This window comes from Thalassophryne amazonica, chromosome 11, assembly GCF_902500255.1.
Source record: "Thalassophryne amazonica chromosome 11, fThaAma1.1, whole genome shotgun sequence".
Taxonomy (NCBI): domain Eukaryota; kingdom Metazoa; phylum Chordata; class Actinopteri; order Batrachoidiformes; family Batrachoididae; genus Thalassophryne; species Thalassophryne amazonica.
In genome coordinates this window covers 28,076,185-28,101,160 of record NC_047113.1, presented here as the reverse complement: position 1 = coordinate 28,101,160, position 24,976 = coordinate 28,076,185, and the positions used below count along the sequence as shown (strand labels likewise).

The 24,976-nt window shown below is 41.9% G+C and overlaps 1 protein-coding gene across 2 annotated transcripts in view; it reads right to left on the bottom strand.

Annotated features, from left to right (window-relative positions):
- Positions 1 to 24,976, bottom strand: part of jakmip1 (janus kinase and microtubule interacting protein 1) — a 132,670-nt gene that overhangs the window by 64,948 nt on the left and 42,746 nt on the right. For both annotated transcript variants that reach the window (XM_034181046.1, XM_034181047.1), the window contains exon 2: positions 950 to 1,257. In XM_034181046.1, coding sequence (XP_034036937.1) covers positions 950 to 1,105 — 156 coding nt within the window. In that variant the 5' untranslated portion in view covers positions 1,106 to 1,257. The remainder of the gene's footprint in view (positions 1 to 949; positions 1,258 to 24,976) is intronic.

The following is a 24,976-nucleotide window of genomic DNA, read 5'->3' as shown; positions in this document are numbered from 1 at the left end:
TAGGGAAACCCAGCTTATAGAGATCCAAAATTTTGCTCAAAATGTCTTGCCTTAACTCTTTAGATATGTTTTCTACCTTGCTCTTAAATGCAAGATGACATGGGTTCGACAGGTAGGCCCTTAATACAGCCAAAGGTGGTCCAAATGCCAACTAGTCATTCAAAAGATTTTAAAATGTTGTCCTGAAATGTGATTAAAGATGTATCTTCATCTTTATGCATATAAACCTCTGATATACTGAAAAAGCTGATAGATGAATAAAATCAATCTTTGTAATCATTACTTAGAAACACCTTTTTTGGAAACACAGAAATTCTAAGTTACTTAACATATATTGTTTGGTAACACAGAGTGTGGAGCTGAATAAAATTGAGGTTGAAAATGTGTACAGAAACTTGTGCCACAGCACAAAACACAACTTAAAACTAGTGGTGACCTTGTTTTTTTGTTGTAGCTCCAGGACTTTGGAATGACCTCCCTCTACATGCTAGACTGCCCCCCCCTTTGCTTACTTTTGAAAGGTTTTTTTTTTAAACGCTTTTTTATTCTTTGACTTTTAACTTCGACTGGTTGAGGTGTGCTCTTATAGTAGAATTGTTTTTCTTGCCATGTCTTTTTTTTTGGCATTTATTGGTGTTTTATGGTTTTGTTTAGCTGTTGTACAGCACTTTGCTGAAATCTGCTGTTTTTTTTTAAGTGCTCGATAAACAGAGCTTGGTTGGATTGGGAAATGAGCACGCCACTTAACTGTAACTTTTACATTTCTGAGTGTCTCATATTTTTTTTTACAATGCACCTTCAAGTTTTTTTTTAATTTAGATTTGTTTTGGTTTTTTGGCGAGTGCCTCTGGACCTGAAAAAAAAAACTTGGGGAAACACTGACAACTTTTCTTTCATCACTATTTCTACAAACGACCCCATGAGTCTGCTCACCCTTCTTCTGCCTCACCTTGCCCCTCTCCTGCTGCAGTTCAATCTGGACGTCCATGAGTTTGCTCCTCAGCTCCTCGTTGGTGGCCTGCACCGAATCAGCCATCACCTCTGTTTTTTCTGGCTTCCTTCCCTTTTTCAAGGGTGGGGCTGCAGAGGGTGTGGTTGATGACATCACACTCTGGCCACACAATGAGGACGGACAGAGTGCAAAGCGCGGTGTGAAGGAGGAGAGTGTCAGTCACTCCTCCCTGCAAATCTTCCCCAGCGCTTAACCATCATGGTTGACCTCAAGTCTACATCATTGCTGGATGCTGGAGAATGTGTCTATTAGAGACAGAGAGAAAATGGAAAAATAACGAATCAGTGTTTAAAAATAAGTTTTAAAAATGACAAATCAACTTTGTGCAAAACTCAAAGCAGCATGCCACGCTACAACCTCTGAAAATACCTATAAAGCTTTAGACTACAAAATACAATATTGCTCCTTAGTTCTGTAACTGCACTAAAGCACTACTTTGACAAAGCTGTGGTATTTACTGGCCCAACTAGTGGTGGAACTGTGTGGTAAATGTGGATTAAAATTCATTGTGACTGGTAAGATTTTAATAATAAAAAATCTCCTGGGCAAGAACAAAATGAAGCTGGATACCAAATGTCAAGGAAATACACCTAACAGGAGTGAGATGACATTCTAGAAATGTGTACAATATGGTAAGAGTTGTAGTAAGACCAAGTGAGGATTCATTCAGTTTTGGCCAATGCTCAGGTAAAGGTGTGTGCCAAATTTCAAGAAGATACATAAATGCGCTCTAGAAACCTTATCAGATATGCACGTGCATGGTCTGTGTTGGTATACTTATCAATCATGATTGATTCTGAGCAACCATCTAATAAAGCAAGAAACACACACAATAGCCATATACAACCCCAATTCCAGTGAAGTTGGGACGTTGTATGAAATGTAAATAAAAACAGAATACAATGATTTGCAAAACCTCTTCAACCTATATTCAATTGAATACACCACAATGACAAGATATTTAATGTTCAAACTGATAAACTGTTGTTTTTGTGCAAATATTTGCTCATTTTGAAATGGATGCCTGCAACACATTTCAAAAAAGTTGGGACAGGCCAACAAAACACTGGGAAAGTTGATGAATGCACAAAGAGCACCTAATTGGAAACAGGTGAGTGTCATGACTGGGTATAAAAGGAGCATCCCCAAAAGGCTCAACCGTTCACAAGCAACGATGAGGCGAGGATCACCACTTTGTGAACAACTTTTGCATGGACAACAACCTGTAGTTCACTCTCCTTTTACAGCACAAGATTTCCTGGATTACTTTGGGAAGAAAATAGAAGACATCAGGTTAAACATATCCCAGCATGCCTTAATCCAGCCACTACACCCTGCTATTGATGTGGGCGCCACTACTGAGGTATTACCTAGATTTACAGAATTTGTCTCACTAGGCATGCTGACAAAACTCATAACGTCAACAAAAAGCACAACCTCTTTATTTGATCTTATACCAACAAAACTGTTTAAGGACCTGTGGCCCACTCTTGGGCCGACTGTGCTGGAAATTATTAGTCTCTTTAACTTCTGGATCTGTTCCTAAATGTTTCAAATCTGCAGTGATGAAACCATTACTTAAGAAACCTAATCTTGACCCTAGTGTATTGAAAAACTATCGGCTGATATCATATCTATCATTTTGCTCTAAAATTCTGGAAAAAATGTTGTCACGGCAGCTCGTAGACTATCTTACTGAGAATAATCTCTTTGAGCCACTGCAGTCTGCTTTTAGAAAATATCATTCCACAGAGACAGCTCTCACTAAAGTGGTGAATGATCTTCTGCTTACAATGGATTCGGACACCACTACGGTTCAGTTGCTGTTAGATCTCAGTGCTGCATTTGATACAGTGGATCATCATATTCCACTTGATAGGCTGGAAAATCACTTTGGGATTACTGGGAGTGCCCTTGCATGGCTGACGTCATACTTGACCAGTCGTTCTCACACTGTTTTGTACAGTCACACTACCTCTAACCTTACTGACATGAAATTTGAGGTTCCACAGGGGTCTGTCTTAGGCCCCCTGCTTTTCCCCCTTTATACGAGGTCTCTTAGATAATAAACCGACCCTTTTATTTTTTTTTTTAACTATATGGATTTGAATGACATGTGATTACACCAATCATGCTTGAACCCTCATGCGCATGCGTGAGTTTTTTCACGCGTGTCGGTGACGTCATTTCCCTGTGGGCAGGCCTTGAGTGAGATGTGGTCCCGCCCTCTCGGCTGAATTCCTTTGTTTCACACGCTGCTCGAGACGGCGCGCGTTGCTTTATCAAAATTTTTTCTGGACCTGTGAGGAATATCCGAGTGGACACTATTCAAGAAATTAAGCTGGTTTTCTGTGAAAAGTTTAACGGCTGATGAGAGATTATGGGGTGTTTCTGTCGGTGTAAGGACTTCCCACAGAGCGGGACGTCGCGCAGCGCTCCCAGGCGACGTTGTCTGGCTGTTTCGAGCTGAAATCATCCTAATTTAAGGTTCTGTTGACCCAGGACGTCGTGACAGAACAGAGAAGATTCAGAAGAGGCCGGCATGAGGAGTTTATGTGGACATTCCACTGTTAAAGGTCATTTTGTAATGAAAGAACGTGCGCGCAAATTCGCCGAGTCGTTTCCGTGACGACGACGCAAATCTGTGTGCGCCGCGACCAGAAAAACACCTCCGTGTTGAAAACCATTTGTAAAATTCAGGCGGCTTTTGATGGCTTTCAACAAGTGAGTAACTGAGAAATTGTTTAACAGCTTGGGCATGTTCCAACTTGCCCGTTAAGATTTCAAACGGAGGTGTTTTTCCTGCCGCGACCCCCCGCGGTCGGGTCCAGCCCAACATGCGACTCTGCCCGCACGTTCTTTCATTACAAAATGACCGTTAACAATGGAATGTCCGAATAAACTCCTCATGCCGACTTCTTCTGAAAGTTCTCTGTTCTCTGACGACTTACTGCGTCAACAGAGCCTGAAATGTGGAAGTTTTCAACTTGAAACGGCGAGACGCTGCCGCCTCGAAGCGCAGATCGCCGTCAGGCGCCGTGGACCGTCCTTAAAGCGACACTACCAGACCAAAATCTCTCATCAGCCGTTAAAATTTTTACCGAAAACCAGCTGAATTTATTGAATGGTGTCCACTCAGTTGTGCCTTACAGTTTTGAAAAAATTTTTATCAAACAAAGCAACAGTCTCTGAGCCATTCCTAAACAATGAAAAAAATCGACGAGCAGGTGGACGACTCCTCACTCAAAGACTGCCCACAGGCGAATGACGTAACCGACAGGCGTGAAAAAACTCTCGCATGCCCACGACGGTTCAAGCATGTCTGATGTAATCACACGTGATTCAAATCCATATGGTTTTTGAAAAAATAATAAGGTAGGATACTTTTCTAATAGACCTCGTATAGCATCCCTTGGGCACATATTGCAGCGTTTTGGGATTACCTTTCACGGCTATGCAGATGATACAGTTATACATGCCGATAACTGCTGGTAATCTCATTCACATAAAATCCTTAGAAGATTGCCTTGCAGCAGTGAGAAGTTGGATGTCTAGAAACTTCCTACTTTTAAACTCTGATAAGACTGAAATGATGGTTCTTGGTCCAGTGAGACATCAACATCAATTTGACCAGTTAACGGTCAGCCTCGGCTCGTGTGTCATACATCACACTGACAAAGTGAGGAACCTTGGGGTAATTTTTGATCCTTCGTTGTCCTTTGGCCTCCACATTAGAAATATTACTAGGACTGCTTTTTTCCACCTGCGAAATATAGCGAAGATTCGTCCCATCCTGTCTATGGCTGATGCTGAGACCCTGAGCCATGCATTTATCTCTTCTAGATTGGACTACTGCAATGTTCTATTTTCTGGTTTACAGCAGTCTAGCATTAGGGGTCTCCAACTGGTTCAAAATGCTGCAGCCAGACTTTTGACATGAAGCAGAAAGTTTGACCAATTACACCCATTTTAGCATCCCTTCACTGGCCTCCTGTCCCAGTGAGATCAGATTTTAAGGTTCTGCTACTAACCTATAAAATTATTCATGGACTGGCACCTCCCTACCTAGCTGACCTTCAACTGCACCACAGACTAAAACAGTTAAATGTGGTCTATTAAACATTAGGTCTCTCTCTTCTAAGTCCCTGTTGGTAAATGATATAATAATTGATCAACATATTGATTTATTCTGCCTAACAGAAACCTGGTTACAGCAGGATGAATATGTTAGTTTAAATGAGTCAACACCCCCGAGTCACACTAACTGTCAGAATGCTCGTAGCACGGGCCGGGGCGGTGGATTAGCAGCAATCTTCCATTCCAGCTTATTAATTAATCAAAAACCCAGACAGAGCTTTAATTCATTTGAAAGCTTGTCTCTTAGTCTTGTCCATCCAAATTGGAAGTCCCAAAAACCAGTTTTATTTGTTATTATCTATCGTCCACCTGGTCGTTACTGTGAGTTTCTCTGTGAATTTTCAGACCTTTTGTCTGACTTAGTGCTTAGCTCAGATAAGATAATTATAGTGGGCGATTTTAACATCCACACAGATGCTGAGAATGACAGCCTCAACACTGCATTTAATCTATTATTAGACTCTATTGGCTTTGCTCAAAAAGTAAATGAGTCCACCCACCACTTTAATCATATCTTAGATCTTGTTCTGACTTATGGTATGGAAATAGAAGACTTAACAGTATTCCCTGAAAACTCCCTTCTGTCTGATCATTTTTTAATAACATTTACATTTACTCTGATGGACTACCCAGCAGTAGGGAATAAGTTTCATTACACTAGAAGTCTTTCAGAAAGCGCTGTAACTAGGTTTAAGGATATGATTCCTTCTTTATGTTCTCTAATGCCATATAACAACACAGTGCAGAGTAGCTACCTAAACTCTGTAAGGGAGATAGAGTATCTCGTCAATAGTTTTACATCCTCATTGAAGACAACTTTGGATGCTGTAGCTCCTCTGAAAAAGAGAGCTTTAAATCAGAAGTGTCTGACTCCATGGTATAACTCTCAAACTCGTAGCTTAAAGCAGATAACCCGTAAGTTGGAGAGGAAATGGCGTCTCACTAATTTAGAAGATCTTCACTTAGCCTGGAAAAAGAGTCTGTTGCTCTATAAAAAAGCCCTCCGTAAAGCTAGGACATCTTTCTACTCATCACTAATTGAAGAAAATAAGAACAACCCCAGGTTTCTTTTCAGCACTGTAGCCAGGCTGACAAAGAGTCAGAGCTCTATTGAGCTGAGTATTCCATTATCTTTAACTAGTAATGAGTTCATGACTTTCTTTGCTAACAAAATTTTAACTATTAGAGAAAAAATTACTCATAACCATCCCAAAGACGTATCGTTATCTTTGGCTGCTTTCAGTGATGCCGGTATTTGGTTAGACTCTTTCTCTCCGATTGTTCTGTCTGAGTTATTTTCATTAGTTACTTCATCCAAACCATCAACATGTTTATTAGACCCCATTCCTACCAGGCTGCTCAAGGAAGCCCTACCATTATTTAATGCTTCGATCTTAAATATGATCAATCTATCTTTGTTAGTTGGCTATGTACCACAGGCTTTTAAGGTGGCAGTAATTAAACCATTACTTAAAAAGCCATCACTTGACCCAGCTATCTTAGCTAATTATAGGCCAATCTCCAACCTTCCTTTTCTCTCAAAAATTCTTGAAAGGGTAGTTGTAAAACAGCTAACTGATCATCTGCAGAGGAATGGTCTATTTGAAGAGTTTCAGTCAGGTTTTAGAATTCATCATAGTACAGAAACAGCATTAGTGAAGGTTACAAATGATCTTCTTATGGCCTCGGACAGTGGACTCATCTCTGTGCTTGTTCTGTTAGACCTCAGTGCTGCTTTTGATACTGTTGACCATAAAATTTTATTACAGAGATTAGAGCATGCCATAGGTATTAAAGGCACTGCGCTGCGGTGGTTTGAATCATATTTGTCTAATAGATTACAATTTGTTCATGTAAATGGGGAATCTTCTTCACAGACTAAAGTTAATTATGGAGTTCCACAAGGTTCTGTGCTAGGACCAATTTTATTCACTTTATATATGCTTCCCTTAGGCAGTATTATTAGACGGTATTGCTTAAATTTTCATTGTTACGCAGATGATACCCAGCTTTATCTATCCATGAAGCCAGAGGACACACACCAATTAGCTAAACTGCAGGATTGTCTTACAGACATAAAGACATGGATGACCTCTAATTTCCTGCTTTTAAACTCAGATAAAACTGAAGTTATTGTACTTGGCCCCACAAATCTTAGAAACATGGTGTCTAACCAGATCCTTACTCTGGATGGCATTACCCTGACCTCTAGTAATACTGTGAGAAATCTTGGAGTCATTTTTGATCAGGATATGTCATTCAAAGCGCATATTAAACAAATATGTAGGACTGCTTTTTTGCATTTACGCAATATCTCTAAAATCAGAAAGGTCTTGTCTCAGAGTGATGCTGAAAAACTAATTCATGCATTTATTTCCTCTAGGCTGGACTATTGTAATTCATTATTATCAGGTTGTCCTAAAAGTTCCCTAAAAAGCCTTCAGTTAATTCAAAATGCTGCAGCTAGAGTGCTGACGGGGACTAGAAGGAGAGAGCATATCTCACCCATATTGGCCTCTCTTCATTGGCTTCCTGTTAATTCTAGAATAGAATTTAAAATTCTTCTTCTTACTTATAAGGTTTTGAATAATCAGGTCCCATCTTATCTTAGGGACCTCGTAGTACCATATCACCCCAATAGAGCGCTTCGCTCTCAGACTGCAGGCTTACTTGTAGTTCCTAGGGTTTGTAAGAGTAGAATGGGAGGCAGAGCCTTCAGCTTTCAGGCTCCTCTCCTGTGGAACCAGCTCCCAATTCAGATCAGGGAGACAGACACCCTCTCTACTTTTAAGATTAGGCTTAAAACTTTCCTTTTTGCTAAAGCTTATAGTTAGGGCTGGATCGGGTGACCCTGAACCATCCCTTAGTTATGCTGCTATAGACGTAGACTGCTGGGGGGTTCCCATGATGCACTGTTTCTTTCTCTTTTTGCTCTGTATGCACCACTCTGCATTTAATCATTAGTGATCGATCTCTGCTCCCCTCCACAGCATATCTTTTTCCTGGTTCTCTCCCTCAGCCCCAACCAGTCCCAGCAGAAGACTGCCCCTCCCTGAGCCTGGTTCTGCTGGAGGTTTCTTCCTGTTAAAAGGGAGTTTTTCCTTCCCACTGTAGCCAAGTGCTTGCTCACAGGGGGTCGTTTTGACCGTTGGGGTTTTACATCATTATTGTATGGCCTTGCCTTACAATATAAAGCGCCTTGGGGCAACTGTTTGTTGTGATTTGGCGCTATATATAAAAAAAAAAATTGAATTGAATTGACCTAATTAAACCTTACGTACCGGCCCGGGCTTTACGTTCTCATGGTGCAGGACTACTTTGTGTCCCTAAGGTGAATAAGAAGTCTGCGGGTCACACAGCTTTCTCTTATCGTGCCCCTGTTCTGTGGAATGATCTCCCTGCGTCAATAAAACAGTCAGATTCTGTGGAGATTTTCAAGTCCAAACTTAAGACTCACTTATTTTGCCTTTCATATGGCTAGCATACTGGTACAGTTTTGTTTTACACTTTTTACTCTTTTAATTAATTTATTTGTAATTGGAGCGGGCCGCGGCCTCAACTTTACCTAAATTCTGGGTCTTTTAGTGAAGTTTAGGGCTAGTGGCCGGCGATCATCTTAGTATTTCTCTGTTTTTCTTGTTGTTTAATGCTGGCAAATTATACAGTATTTTTTTGTCTTTCTGATGTGCCAATAGCATTTCTTGTATATTCGTCCGTGAATTGTTCTGGGAATTGTTCTGTAATTTATGTCTGTAGCATGGCCCAAACAGAGGGTCACCCCTTTGAGTCTGGTCTGCTTGAGGTTTCTTCCTCAGAGGGAGTTTTTCCTTACCACTGTTGCTCTGGGGGTTGGTAAGGTTAGACCTTACCTGTGTGAAGCGCTTTGAGAAAACTCTGTTGTGATTTGGCACTATATAAGTGAAAATAAATTGAAATTGAACTGCATGAAAAAAATAGTCCAACAGTTTAAGAACAATGTTTCTCAATGTTCAATTGCAAGGAATTTAGGGATTCCATCATCTACAGTCCATAATATAATCAGAAGATTCAGAGAATCTGGAGAACTTTCTACACGTAAGCGGCAAGAACAAAAAACAAGATTGAATGCCCGTGATCTTCGATCCCTCAGGCCGCACTGCATTAAAACCAGACATCACTGTGTAAAGGATCTTAGGGCCCTGTCCCACTGGGGAGAGGCTAATTGCGCATGAATTGAGTATACAAATTGCGGGCGTTCGTTATCATCTACAACAAAAATGGCCAAAAATGACAAATGTCCCACTATGAATTACGGATAAATTAATAATAAACAGCGAATATATGATGAATAATCACAGTTATATAACGCATGTAGTGAGGAAACTGATCCGACACAATGAGATTATCACGGCAGTATTACGGGTGTATTATGAATGCATCGCATACGTGTTGTGCGTGCACGGCATCTGCATTGCGGTCATAAAATAAGCGCACTCTGGCCGTCGGCATCACTATTCACACCAACAATACAGCCTCTGGAGCATTTGCTGGACTTGGACAAGTTGATCACAGAGTGTCATCATGCGAGGGTTAACTGTTCATGAGTTTGGGGAGCGGGAGGGGGGAAGCCGCTCGGGGTGTGACACGGATTTTTTTTTTGAGAGTGTCACAGAAAACAGACGTCAGCGTGAGTTGTGGGTAAACAGCAGCTCTTCCTTTTGTTGGTGTTAAATAAAAGTCCTGGATTGCAGCAGCTATGTCTTTGCAGATTTACACAGCCGGACCGGCACTGACTGGCAGGTATGTCGCTTTCTGCCACATATAGCACTTTGGGTTTACGTGACGTGTTTGTTATGCATTCACAGATTGGCCGCAAATCAGCTGCAAAGCAGATGTAATAAAAACACTTTGTTCGTGACCAATTTGTATGCATTCGCTACAACATATTTTAGTTTGTGATGTGGACATGATGGGCACGATATATATCTGTTTTACACACTGTCCCAGTCCGCTATCAAGCCGCAAATCCCCGTCAGTTGCAGATATCAACGGTTAACGGCAGATATACAGCGCATAGAGTATGTGTTGTGTATGAATTGAGTATGTATGGAGTATGTAAGGTGGATGTCATCCGCATTCAGATTTTTAAACAGCTCAAAAATCCAGGCTGCGGACATGCGCGCCTCTGCGGATGATCACGGCGTGTTCGGATGATGGCCGACTCATACAGGCACGTTACACGGATACTGCAGATGTTTGGCGAATATGGGCCAATTTTGTGCGCAATCCATATGTAAATCCTCCTAAACACCAGTGGGACAGGGCCCTTACCACATGGATTCAGGAATACTTCAGAAAACCATTGTCAGTTAACACAGTTTGTCGCTACATCTGCAAGTGCAAGTTAGAACTCTACCATGCAAAGCAAAAGCCATACATCAACAACATCCAGCAATGCCGCTGCCTTCTCTGGGCCCGAGCTCATTTGAAATAGACAGAAAGTGGAAAAGTGTGCTGTGGTCTGAGTCCACGTTTCAAATTGTTTTTGGAAATCATGGACATCGTGTCCTCCAGACAAATGAGGAAAAAGACCATCCAGATTGTTACCAGCGCAAAGTTCAAAAGCCAGCATCTGTGATGGTATAGGGGTGTGTTAGTGCCCATGACATGGGCAACTTACACATCTGTGATGGCACCATCAATGCTGAAAGGTACATCCAGGTTTTGGAGCAACACATGCTGCCATCCAAGCAACATCTTTTTCAGGGACGTCCCTGCTTATTTCAGCAAGACAATGTCAAGCCACATTCTGCACATGTTACAACAGCATGGTTTCGTAGTTAAAGAGTGTGGGTACTAGACTGGCCTGCCTGCAGTCCAGACCTCTCGCCCACTGAAAATGTGTGGCACATTATATAGCACAAAATACGACAACGGAGACTCGGGACTGTTGAACAACTGAAGTCATACATCAAGCAAGAATGTCACACCTCAATTATGTCTGCTGAATAAGGTTTAAAGGGAATGACACTCTCACTGGATGAATTTATGTTTCAGCCCACAGCTTGTCCATGATTAATGAAGATGATAAATCCAATCCTTTTGCACAGAGCAGCTAACCTCTGCATTCAGCTTATGAGCTCTCTGGCCAGCAACAGGAACACTGACATCTACCCAAAATCATTTGCACTATGGTGAAAACCCTGAGTTGAGAAGTTTTCTTTTTCATGCCAAAATCTAAGTGAATACACTGGCTGATGGTGGGTAGAGCGGCCACAAATGACTATTCTGATAGTCGACGAGTCAACAATTATTTCTGGGATTAGTTGACTACTCGGATCATATGTAAATTGCAGGTTATCGCATTTTATCAATATTGATACCATTATTGATTCCGCTTATCAATCCGATTCCTTATCAATTCCCTTATCGATACCTCCTGTGAATTTTCTGTATACTAAAAGTAAGCTTTACAGGTTTTCTATGTCAACAACATTTTATTGAGTCTTAAAGTAAAGAAATATGAAATTCGTCACTGGATCCTTGATCTCTGGACATAAACTCTACATGGTGGATCCTTTCTCTCTTGACATAGATAGAAAAAAATCTGTAGTTTCTGTCCACAAGCATTTCCTTTCAGACATGGATGGAAAAGTTCAGGCATGGATGTCACTCCATACGTCTGAGGTGAGCTCAGCTTGCTGCTGGAGTCTGCAGGTCTGCAGCCATATGTCTTGGGCTGCTGCACATCAGCCAGGACGTCTCATTTTGAGAGGGAAAAAAAAACATTTTGATCGATTGCAGTTTAGTGTTCATATTACAATGTTTGGAAAGAGGTGTCATTTGATTTAAACGGTGATTTGCTTTGAAGTTATTAATTCCGAGTGGCTCTATCTTTCTAACTTGACTCGGCGGCCCAGCGTTTGGAGCAACAGAATGGAGGACGATTCTCATTTCTTTCTCACAACAAGACAGGAGTCCCAGTTTGTCACTTTAATCTACACAAAAGTGACTCACGATTGACATATTCTCAAGGCCATCTAGTCTCTGTACTCGCAAAGCGAGAGCTGTGTTCAGGTCCTCTGCAGTAAGTCAGACTCGTTTCTGGTGGAGGGTGGCCTCTACCAGAGCTGCACCTTGTCGCTAATCTTGTTTGTGATATTCATAGACAGGATATCAAAGCGTAGTCAGGGAGAAGAGGGTCTTCAGTTTGGTGGGCTCAGGGTCTCATCACTGCATTTTGCAGATGATGTGGTCCTGTTGGCTTCATTGGCCTGTGACCAACACTTACTGGGTCGGTTCACAGCCAAGTGTGAAGCCGCTGGGATAAGGATCAGCACCTCTATATCTGAGGCCATGGTTCTCAGCAGGAAACCAATGGATTGCCTACTCCGGGTAGGGAATGAGGTCCTGCCCCAAGTGAAGGAGTTCAAGTACATTGGGGTCTTGTTCGCGAGTGAGGTGACAATGGAGCATCAGATTGGCCGGAGAATCGGTGCAGCAGGGAAGGTGTTGCATTCGCTTTACTGTACTGTTGCGACGAAAAGGGAACTCAGCCAGCGAAGCTCTCAATCTACTGGTCAATCTTCGCTCCTACTCTTATTTATGGTCATGAGGGTTGGTTCATGACTGAAAGAATTAGATCATGGGTACAAGCAGCTGGGATGGTTTTCCTCAGGAGGGTGGCTGGTGTCTCCCTTAGAGGCAGGGTGAAAATGTCAGTCATTCGTGAGGAGCTTAGAGTAGAGCGGCTGCTTCTTCATGTTGAACGGAACCAGTTGAGGTGGTTCAAGATTCTGGTAAGGATGCCTCCTGGGCGCTTCCCTAAGCAGGTGTTCCAGCTATTCCCAGCTGAGGAGACCCCGGGAAAGACCCAGGACTGGGTGGAGAGATTATCTCTCCACACTGGCCCGGGAACCCCTCGGGATGCACCAGTCAGAGGTGGTTAATGTGGCCCTGGAAAGAGAAGTTTGGGGTCCCCCACTGGAGCTGTTGGCCCCACGACCTGATCCCAGATAAGCAGTTGAAGATGTAAGTGGATATCTTCAGTAACTCACATATAATGCATTTAGGTGGACCAACAAATTTTGTCCATTATAATGGAAATCCATTATACGTATTAAATGGACAAAATCCATTATACACATGTAACAGTTTAGTTACAGTCAGGAGACACCAAACGATCTACAGGGAATCCCAGGCACCAATTAGGCTTACATATTTCCTTGATTAAAAGCCTGACTTTGAATTGCGACCTGCCTCATTTAATGACCAGGTCAAAACTTCGTCTGAAAAAAATTAAACGCCTGCTTTAGATAAGCACTGGGCATTATGTGCATTAAAACGGTTACATTTGGCCAAGTCACTTTTTTCTAAGTCACCTATAGAGTGGTACCTTAAAATCCTAATGGCCTGGTCACACGGCATATGATGATTCCTGAACGAAGGAAAACAGTAAAAGTCACAAATCGGTGAGAAAAGATGGACGGACGAGCTTTATCACCGAATAGCCTGCAAATCAAAAGTGCAATAGGGATGAAAGAGGAACAAAACAAAACCAAAGCCAACGTTGATCTTGACGCTTTAAACTAAACAGGAGCTGCATCTCTCCTCCACAAAAGCGCTCACAAACCAGGTTCTGTACTGTATGAAAACATTAAGCTGGTCGAACAAAGTCAAAGTAAAATGCTAACGTTACAAAAACTAAGCAAACAATAAAAAATGTCACAGTTCCTGGATTGAATTAGAACGGTTAGAATGTAACAACCTCAAACTCTCAGATTTACCCTTTATTACTACTTCCATTAAACATCACACATGTTTTAAAAATCCATTGATTTCTTCCACTCTGATTGCCTGGTGGAAAACGTTAGAAATTACAAACTCACTAATGGAAATCTGTACAGATGCTCCTATCTGGCACAACCCAGACTTCAAGATCAATAAAGCAACTCTTCATGTCAGCACATGGGAACAGAAAGGAATCACACACCTTCATCACCTCTTTCAAAATAACAGGTTTGTGCCATTTAATAACTTGATACAGAGGTTTGGAATAATAGGAGGAAATGTTATTCATTACCATCAAGTAAAGTATGAAGTGATGTCAAAATTTCAGACACATCAGTGCCCACCACAACCACCCACATTAGTGACGGACATCAAGAACCTCCTCCCAATAAAGAAAACCTTGTCTAAGGTACATAAGTTAATATCATGCGTGGACACTGCTTTACATGTACTCAGTTTAAAATGGGGGGGGGGGGGGGTGGACTTCTTCCTCACCTCTGACCCTCATCACTGGACAGATTTGTAAAAGCACATTTTCATTTACAAAAAATACCAATTTACAACTCATCCAATACAAAATTCTTCATAGAACACATTACACAGTATAAGATGTATAAAATGGGCTTCTCAGACTCTGATGTTTGCTCACAGTGTGAGCTAAACAACACTGATACCTATTTTCATGCCCTTTGGCTCTGCTCACCTGACCAGTGTTTTTGGTCAAAAGTCACTGAAAAAATTGTCCTCTATCTCGGGATATAGAATTCCCTTATGTCCTAATTTATGTTTACTTGGAGACACTACAATTATTGAACTGCCAAATAAACAATCTAAAACTATACTTGTAGCACTGACTATTGCCAAAAAAAAAAAAAAACAATTTTGCTAAATTGGAAAAATAAACAATCAATCAGTATTAACCAATGGTAAACCTCCTTTTCAAATATATATCAATGGAAAAAATATCCGCTTCATTAAGAGACCAATTACCACAAATTAATGAAACATGGTTCTTATTTATCAACTCAATAATTTTGAGGGAAGGAATTTTTGAGGGAATGCCACTCTTGCACCTGTACTGTATTAAAAATTAGACTTTGACTTGTTCCTATTATTGTAGACTTACTGACTTTTTTCCTGTGCTGCAGATCCAGGTTGCAGCTCTTTGGGGTACTCTTGCTGTCAGAGATTGATACTGTGCATTTTTGTTTTTTTCTCTTGAAAATGATTGAATTGGTGGAGGAGAGAGCTTGCGTCTTCTAGAGTGGGTTGGCCCCTCGGGTATGGCGGGGTTGTGCGGCCCGTGCGTGCTTGGACGGTTTGGTGTCCGGGTGTGGAGTCCTGGCTTGCTTGTGGATTTGGGGTTGGATCGGGTGCTGGCCCGCACTCCCTTCCGGCTCCTCCGTTACGGGGCATGGGTGCGCCTCTGTGCTTGGGGGGGAGGGGCTGCCTGTGGGTGCCCCGGTGCCACGCTGCGGGGCTTCTGGTCCTATTGGGGGGTGGGGTGGTGGTGAAGTGGGGATAACTGGGCGGCCATCATTCCTTTTCAGGTTGTGTCTGTCCACTCTGCCATTGGTGGGCTGGGGTCCGGTGCCTGAGCAGGGGGTGGTGCCTCACCCTGGGGCTTGGGTCATATGTGGCCCTCTGTGCCCCTGCCTCTCCCTCCGGGTTTGTGGGGCCCGGCTGTCTCCCTGTGGCTCCTCGGCTGCCCCTGCCCCCGTCGCACCTTCCCTGGTTTGGGTACCGCCGAGCGGCGTGGCTCGTCTATCTCTGGCTGCCTGGCCCCCTGTTGGTTTGTTCTTCCCTGGGCGTTCATGGACTTTTCTGACAAATGTATTTGATCCAGGAGCAAAATGTAATCAGCGTGTGGATGACAAAAACTTTTAAAATTGAAATTGAAAATGGTTCGCAGCCCCACAGAGGGCTGTGAGCTGAAGTGGTTGTCTGGTTCGTCACACCCAGGGATGTGTGTGTGAAACTTAACACCATATTACAGTGAGGGCAGCAACCAGCATATTGTTAATAATCACTGAACTTGAATAAAGGTCTGCCTCGTTTAGGTCCCGTGTCTGAGCGCAGTTTGAAACTAGAGACATTCCTCACGAAATGCCCCGTGCGCAGTACTATATACACGGTGTTTATTACATGGAAAACCATACAAAAGCATTGAGACGTTTGTCCAGTGAGTGACGGTTTAGGCGAGTTTTACTGTGTGTGTATACATACATACATATACATATATACACATATACATATATACACATATATACACATATACACATATACATATATATACACATATATACATATATACACATATATACATATATATACACATATATACATACACATATACACATACACATATACACATATACATATACACATATACACATACACATATACACATATATACATACACATATATATATATACATATATACACATATATACACATATACACATATATACATACACATATATACATATATACATATATATACATATATATATGTATGTGTGTCAAACAATGCCTGTGCAATACTTCATGCTTTTACCATAGTACTCAATATCACATAGTATCTGCTCCACTATGTATGAATTACTGACTACAGACATGCATTTTCTGCAGACTGTATTGTAGATGTGCTACCATTAAGACACAGATTCACTCATCTGCAAGAGGATTCCTCTCATCTTTTCCTGGAATGAATTGTAACCCAGTAACCTTCCGGTCTTTCTGCTGACTGTTAAATAAATAATGCAACAATGAGGGAGCTGAACCATTAATACCGTAGGCGACCCCATCTTTTCCAATACGCACATTAGCAAATATTCATACACAGATGGCAGCAATGGTTACCAAGGCAACCCTACCTTGCTAAACGCTTCCTCTCATAGCAAAGGATGGGAAGAGAAGTTTTGTGATGTATTTCGAGATACACAAGCTACACTGTGAGCACTCCTCATTTGAAAAATCACATGCACAATGCCTTTATCTGGTACAGTCTCTGAGCCGAGGTTGAGTGAGAAGCAAAAATGCACTGATGCTGGAGGAAAGAAGCTCTCAACCGTGTGCATTTTCCTTCCCTCCTACAAAGCACACATACTCAAAACCCTGAGAACAAATGTAGAGTTGGTGATGTACAATATCGACAAAGAATAATGGAAGACGTAGTCTCAAAGGATGAAGCAGAGAAGGGGAACATGGAAAAATAACGTAGACCTGTGCCAGAGAAACATGCTTCCAACTCTTACCCATCACAACTTGTCCAGCCTTCTGTTGCAGAGCAGAAGTAGTGATGTTACTGTCAATCCCAGACTCGCACAGAAACAGTGGACCCACACACACACACACACACACGTTCTCCTAATTTCACAACACAACAATAACCGTTCATTAATTACCCCCACCAACCGACAGAGTTGTGCAGAGGATTTGCATCACTTCTGTTTGTTTGTTGTAATATGTTGATGTCAGAGGGCACAGGCCGAGATGAGTTGTTTATGTAACAAAACTAAATAAATCAAAACCCTCCTCCCTCTCTTCTCTGGCTGCTGGTCATGACATATCTGACCTCGATCCTCACTACAGTCAGAAAGTTAAATAAATTGCTCACTGTTGCATGTGAGGTGAGCAGTGTCATAGATATACATTCATTACATCCCATCTTATCTCAGCAAATACTACATCACTATAACACAGCGAACATCTTTTGACACTACGTACTTCAAAAACCAAATACCATGAAATTTTGTGTGGAAACGTCCTTTAAGTGAGGAAAGAGGTGCAAAGAGTTTGGTCGATGTCTCAATCTACTGGAAAAACTTTTTCATTTATTTATTTCACATTAATCCTTAATCCCCTCGTTGCTCCCGGAGTATAGCCTTGCATGGCAGCACCCTGACATCGGGGTGAATGTGAAGCACTATTGTAAAGCAGAGGTGGGACGAAGTCACCAGCAAGTCACTCTCAAGTCATGAATCGGCAAGTCACAAATCAAGTCTCAAGTCATAATGACAACCAACTGTTTGCAAGCTGACTCGAGACTTGCCGATTCATGACTTCAATCAATCAATCAATTTTTTTTTATATAGCGCCAAATCACAACAAACAGTTGCCCCAAGGCGCTTTATATTGTAAGGCAAGGCCATACAATAATTATGTAAAACCCCAACGGTCAAAACGACCCCCTGTGAGCAAGCACTTGGCTACAGTGGGAAGGAAAAACTCCCTTTTAACAGGAAGAAACCTCCAGCAGAACCAGGCTCAGGGAGGGGCAGTCTTCTGCTGGGACTGGTTGGGGCTGAGGGAGAGAACCAGGAAAAAGACATGCTGTGGAGGGGAGCAGAGATCGATCACTAATGATTAAATGCAGAGTGGTGCATACAGAGCAAAAAGAGAAAGAAACAGTGCATCATGGGAACCCCCCAGCAGTCTACGTCTATAGCAGCATAACTAAGGGATGGTTCAGGGTCACCTGATCCAGCCCTAACTATAAGCTTTAGCAAAAAGGAAAGTTTTAAGCCTAATCTTAAAAGTAGAGAGGGTGTCTGTCTCCCTGATCTGAATTGGGAGCTGGTTCCACAGGAGAGGAGCCTGAAAGCTGAAGGCTCTGCCTCCCATTCTACTCTTACAAACCCTAGGAACTACAAGTAAGCCTGCAGTCTGAGAGCGAAGCGCTCTATTGGGGTGATATGGTACTACGAGGTCCCTAAGATAAGATGGGACCTGATTATTCAAAACCTTATAAGTAAGAAGAAGAATTTTAAATTCTATTCTAGAATTAACAGGAAGCCAATGAAGAGAGGCCAATATGGGTGAGATATGCTCTCTCCTTCTAGTCCCCGTCAGTACTCTAGCTGCAGCATTTTTAATTAACTGAAGGCTTTTTAGGGAACTTTTAGGACAACCTGATAATAATGAATTACAATGGTCCAGCCTAGAGGAAATAAATGCATGAATTAGTTTTTCAGCATCACTCTGAGACAAGACCTTTCTGATTTTAGAGATATTGCGTAAATGCAAAAAAGCAGTCCTACATATTTGATTAATATGCGCTTTGAATGACATATCCTGATCAAAAATGACTCCAAGATTTCTCACAGTATTACTAGAGGTCAGGGTAATGCCATCCAGAGTAAGGATCTGGTTAGACACCATGTTTCTAAGATTTGTGGGGCCAAGTACAATAACTTCAGTTTTATCTGAGTTTAAAAGCAGGAAATTAGAGGTCATCCATGTCTTTATGTCTGTAAGACAATCCTGCAGTTTAGCTAATTGGTGCGTGTCCTCTGGCTTCATGGATAGATAAAGCTGGGTATCATCTGCGTAACAATGAAAATTTAAGCAATACCGTCTAATAATACTGCCTAAGGGAAGCATATATAAAGTGAATAAAATTGGTCCTAGCACAGAACCTTGTGGAACTCCATAATTAACTTTAGTCTGTGAAGAAGATTCCCCATTTACATGAACAAATTGTAATCTATTAGACAAATATGATTCAAACCACCGCAGCGCAGTGCCTTTAATACCTATGGCATGCTCTAATCTCTGTAATAAAATTTTATGGTCAACAGTATCAAAAGCAGCACTGAGGTCTAACAGAACAAGCACAGAGATGAGTCCACTGTCCGAGGCCATAAGAAGATCATTTGTAACCTTCACTAATGCTGTTTCTGTACTATGATGAATTCTAAAACCTGACTGAAACTCTTCAAATAGACCATTCCTCTGCAGATGATCAGTTAGCTGTTTTACAACTACCCTTTCAAGAATTTTTGAGAGAAAAGGAAGGTTGGAGATTGGCCTATAATTAGCTAAGATAGCTGGGTCAAGTGATGGCTTTTTAAGTAATGGTTTAATTACTGCCACCTTAAAAGCCTGTGGTACATAGCCAACTAACAAAGATAGATTGATCATATTTAAGATCGAAGCATTAAATAATGGTAGGGCTTCCTTGAGCAGCCTGGTAGGAATGGGGTCTAATAAACATGTTGATGGTTTGGATGAAGTAACTAATGAAAATAACTCAGACAGAACAATCGGAGAGAAAGAGTCTAACAAAATACCGGCATCACTGAAAGCAGCCAAAGATAACGATACGTCTTTGGGATGGTTATGAGTAATTTTTTCTCTAATAGTTAAAATTTTGTTAGCAAAGAAAGTCATGAAGTCATTACTAGTTAAAGTTAATGGAATACTCAGCTCAATAGAGCTCTGACTCTTTGTCAGCCTGGCTACAGTGCTGAAAAGAAACCTGGGGTTGTTCTTATTTTCTTCAATTAGTGATGAGTAGAAAGATGTCCTAGCTTTACGGAGGGCTTTTTTATAGAGCAACAGACTCTTTTTCCAGGCTAAGTGAAGATCTTCTAAATTAGTGAGACGCCATTTCCTCTCCAACTTACGGGTTATCTGCTTTAAGCTACGAGTTTGTGAGTTATACCACGGAGTCAGACACTTCTGATTTAAAGCTCTCTTTTTCAGAGGAGCTACAGCATCCAAAGTTGTCTTCAATGAGGATGTAAAACTATTGACGAGATACTCTATCTCCCTTACAGAGTTTAGGTAGCTACTCTGCACTGTGTTGTTATATGGCATTAGAGAACATAAAGAAGGAATCATATCCTTAAACCTAGTTACAGCGCTTTCTGAAAGACTTCTAGTGTAATGAAACTTATTCCCTACTGCTGGGTAGTCCATCAGAGTAAATGTAAATGTTATTAAGAAATGATCAGACAGAAGGGAGTTTTCAGGGAATACTGTCAAGTCTTCTATTTCCATACCATAAGTCAGAACAAGATCTAAGATATGATTAAAGTGGTGGGTGGACTCATTTACTTTTTGAGCAAAGCCAATAGAGTCTAATAATAGATTAAATGCAGTGTTGAGGCTGTCATTCTCAGCATCTGTGTGGATGTTAAAATCGCCCACTATAATTATCTTATCTGAGCTAAGCACTAAGTCAGACAAAAGGTCTGAAAATTCACAGAGAAACTCACAGTAACGACCAGGTGGACGATAGATAATAACAAATAAAACTGGTTTTTGGGACTTCCAATTTGGATGGACAAGACTAAGAGACAAGCTTTCAAATGAATTAAAGCTCTGTCTGGGTTTTTGATTAATTAATAAGCTGGAATGGAAGATTGCTGCTAATCCTCCGCCCCGGCCCGTGCTACGAGCATTCTGACAGTGTGACTCGGGGGTGTTGACTCATTTAAACTAACATATTCATCCTGCTGTAACCAGGTTTCTGTTAGGCAGAATAAATCAATATGTTGATCAATTATTATATCATTTACCAACAGGGACTTAGAAGAGAGAGACCTAATGTTTAATAGACCACATTTAACTGTTTTAGTCTGTGGTGCAGTTGAAGGTGCTATATTATTTTTCTTTTTGAATTTTTATGCTTAAATAGATTTTTGCTGGTTATTGGTAGTCTGGGAGCAGGCACCGTCTCTACGGGGATGGGGTAATAAGGGGATGGCAGGGGGAGAGAAGCTGCAGAGAGGTGTGTAAGACTACAACTCTGCTTCCTGGTCCCAACCCTGGATAGTCACGGTTTGGAGGATTTAAGAAAATTGGCCAGATTTCTAGAAATGAGAGCTGCTCCATCCAAAGTGGGATGGATGCCGTCTCTCCTAACAAGACCAGGTTTTCCCCAGAAGCTTTGCCAATTATCTATGAAGCCCACCTCATTTTTTGGACACCACTCAGACAGCCAGCAATTCAAGGAGAACATGCGGCTAAACATGTCACTCCCGGTCCGATTGGGGAGGGGCCCAGAGAAAACTACAGAGTCCGACATTGTTTTTGCAAAGTTACACACCGATTTAATGTTAATTTTAGTGACCTCCGATTGGCGTAACCGGGTGTCATTACTGCCGACGTGAATTACAATCTTACCAAATTTACGCTTAGCCTTAGCCAGCAGTTTCAAATTTCCTTCAATGTCGCCTGCTCTGGCCCCCGGAAGACAATTGACTATGGTTGCTGGTGTCGGAAACTTCACATTTCTCAAAACAGAGTCGCCAATAACCAGAGTTTGATCCTCGGCGGGTGTGTCGTCGAGTGGGGAAAAACGGTTAGAAATGTGAACGGGTTGGCGGTGTACACGGGGCTTCTGTTTAGGGCTACGCTTCCTCCTCACAGTCACCCAGTCAGCCTGCTTTCCCGGCTGCTCGGGATCTGCCAGGGGGGAACTAACGGCGGCTAAGCTACCTTGGTCCGCACCGACTACAGGGGCCTGGCTAGCTGTAGAATTTTCCACGGTGCGGAGCCGAGTCTCCAATTCGCCCAGCCTGGCCTCCAAAGCTACGAATAAGCTACACTTATTACAAGTACCGTTACTGCTAAAGGAGGCCGAGGAATAACTAAACATTTCACACCCAGAGCAGAAAAGTGCGGGAGAGACAGGAGAAGCCGCCATGCTAAATCGGCTAAGAGCTAATAGCTACGCTAAGCTAGCGGATTCCTAAAAACACGCAAAGTGAATAATGTGTAAATAATTTAGAGGTGATTCAGCAGAAGGAGTGCTTTAGTTAAGGCACGTAAAGATTACACTGGGAAACAAATCGTAATCTAGATAACTAGATCAATCTAACTGCGCAGATTAAACAGCTAACAGATACAGAAAAACACCGCTGTGCTCCGGAACAGGAAGTGATACAATACCGCAGTGAGAGCCAACCACCAGTAGAGGCAAAGTAGACGAAGTTGACTGTAACTTCGTCCAACCTCTGTTGTAAAGTGCTTTGAGTGTCTGATGCAGATGGAAAAGTGCTATATAAATGCAGTCCATTTACCAATTACAGTGAGATGCAGATTAACCTCCCGCAATGTTGCCAACAAAAGTCTGAATTCTGACTCGTTCTGTAAAATTCATGCCATGAGATGTCAAAGTTCTGACAGCCTTTTCTAACAGGTACCAGAAGTACAGCAACAAAGGTATCCCCTTCTAGTTAATTTGCAGAATCTCTAGATTGGGTTTACAAGTACGATGTGACAGAACGTAAACAGATTAGACAACTTTCTGTGCACTTATACCAACCAGTGTTTAACATACAGTGAGGAAAATAAGTATTTGAACACCGTGCGGTTTTGCAAGTTCTCCCACTTAGAAATCATAGAGGGGTCTGAAATTTTCATCTTAGGTACATGTCCACTGTGAGAGACATAATCTAAAAAAAAATAAAAAAAATCCGGAAATCACAATGTATGATTTTTTTAATAATTTATTTGTATGTTACTGCTGCAAATAAGTATTTGAACACCTACCAATCGGCAAGAATTCTGGCTCACACAGACCTGTTAATTTTTCTTTAAGAAGCCCTCTTATTCTGCACTCTTTACCTGTATTAATTGCACCTGTTTGAACTTGTTACCTCTATAAAAGACACCTGTTAACACACTCAATCAATCACACTCCAACCCGTCCACAACAGCCAAGACCAAAGAGCTTTCTAAGGACACCAGGGACAAAACTGTAGACCTGCACAAGGCTGGGATGGACTACAGGACAACAGGCAAGCAGCTTGGTAGAAGACAACAACTGTTAGGATTATTTATTAGAAAGTGGAAGAAACACAAGATGACTGTCAATCTCCCTTGGTCTGGGATTCCATGCAAGATCTCACTTTGTTGGGAAAGGATGATTCTGAGAAAGCTCTGAACTACACAGGAGGACCTGGTCAATGACCTGAAGAGAGCTGGGACCACAGTCACAAAGATTACATTAGTAACACATGATGTTGTCATGGTTTAAAATCCTGCAGGGCAGCAAGGTCCCCCTGCTCAAGCCAGCACATGTCCAGGCCCGTTTGAAGTTCACCAGTGACCATCTGGATGATCCAGAGGCGGCATGGAAGAAGGTCATGTGGTCAGATGAGACCAGAATAGAGCTTTTTGGAATCAACTCCACTTACCATGTTTAGAGGATGAGAACAACCCCAAGAAAACCATCCCAACTGTGAAGCACGGGGGTGGAAACATCATACTCTGGGGGTGCTCTTCTGCAAAGGGGACAGGACAACTGCACCGTATTGAAGGGAGGATGGATGGGGTCATGTATTGCGAGACTCTGGCAAACAACCTCCTTCACTCAGTAAGAGCATTGAAGATGGGTCATGGCTGGGTCTTCCAGCATGATAATGACCCCAAACACACAGCCAGGGCAACTAAGGAGGGGCTCCGTAAGAAGCATTTCAAGGTCCTGGAGTGGCCTGGCCACTCTCCAGACCTGAACTCAATAGAAAATCTTTGGAGGGAGCTGAAACTCCAAAGCTGAAAGATCTAAAGAAGATCTGTATGGAGGAGTGGACCAAAATCCCTGCTGCAGTGTGTGCAAACCTGGTGAAAACCTACAGGAAACGTTTGACCTCTGTAATTGCAAACAAAGGCTACTGTACCAAATATTAACATTAATTTTCACAGGTGTTCAAATACTTATTTGCAGCAGTAACATACAAATAAATTATTTTAAAAAAAATGATACATTGTGATTTCCGGATTTTTTTGTTTTTAGATTATGTCTCTCACAGTGGACATGCACCTAAGATGAAAATTTCAGACGCCTCCATGATTTCTAAGTGGGAGAACTTGCAAAATCGCAGGGTGTTCAAATACTTATTTTCCACACTGTATTAATACATGCTGTATAGCTGAAATGGCTAAGAAGCCGCTCATTGCCCCCTCTCGCCTCCTTTTGGTTACCTCCTCAACAGCGGGGGATATTTGCTGCCGCCTTCATGAACTCTCAGTTTTATGCCATGAATGGACTGGTTTCTCAATTACTCTCAGAAAACATCCTCTCTTCTTTCCACTCCACATGCTCAGCGATTCTGTTGCCCCTTTTCACTGCAAATCCACTAAATCAAGATCTGACCCCTGGTTAAATGCCATGACCCGTGCCCTCAAGCAACGCTGCAGACAGGCGGAAAGAAGGTGGGAAAAGGACAAACTATAAGTGTCTCTGGGTATTCTGAGGGACAGTCTGACTACTAGAAGACTACGAAGGAGGCAAAATCTCATTATCTGTTTCATATTATTTT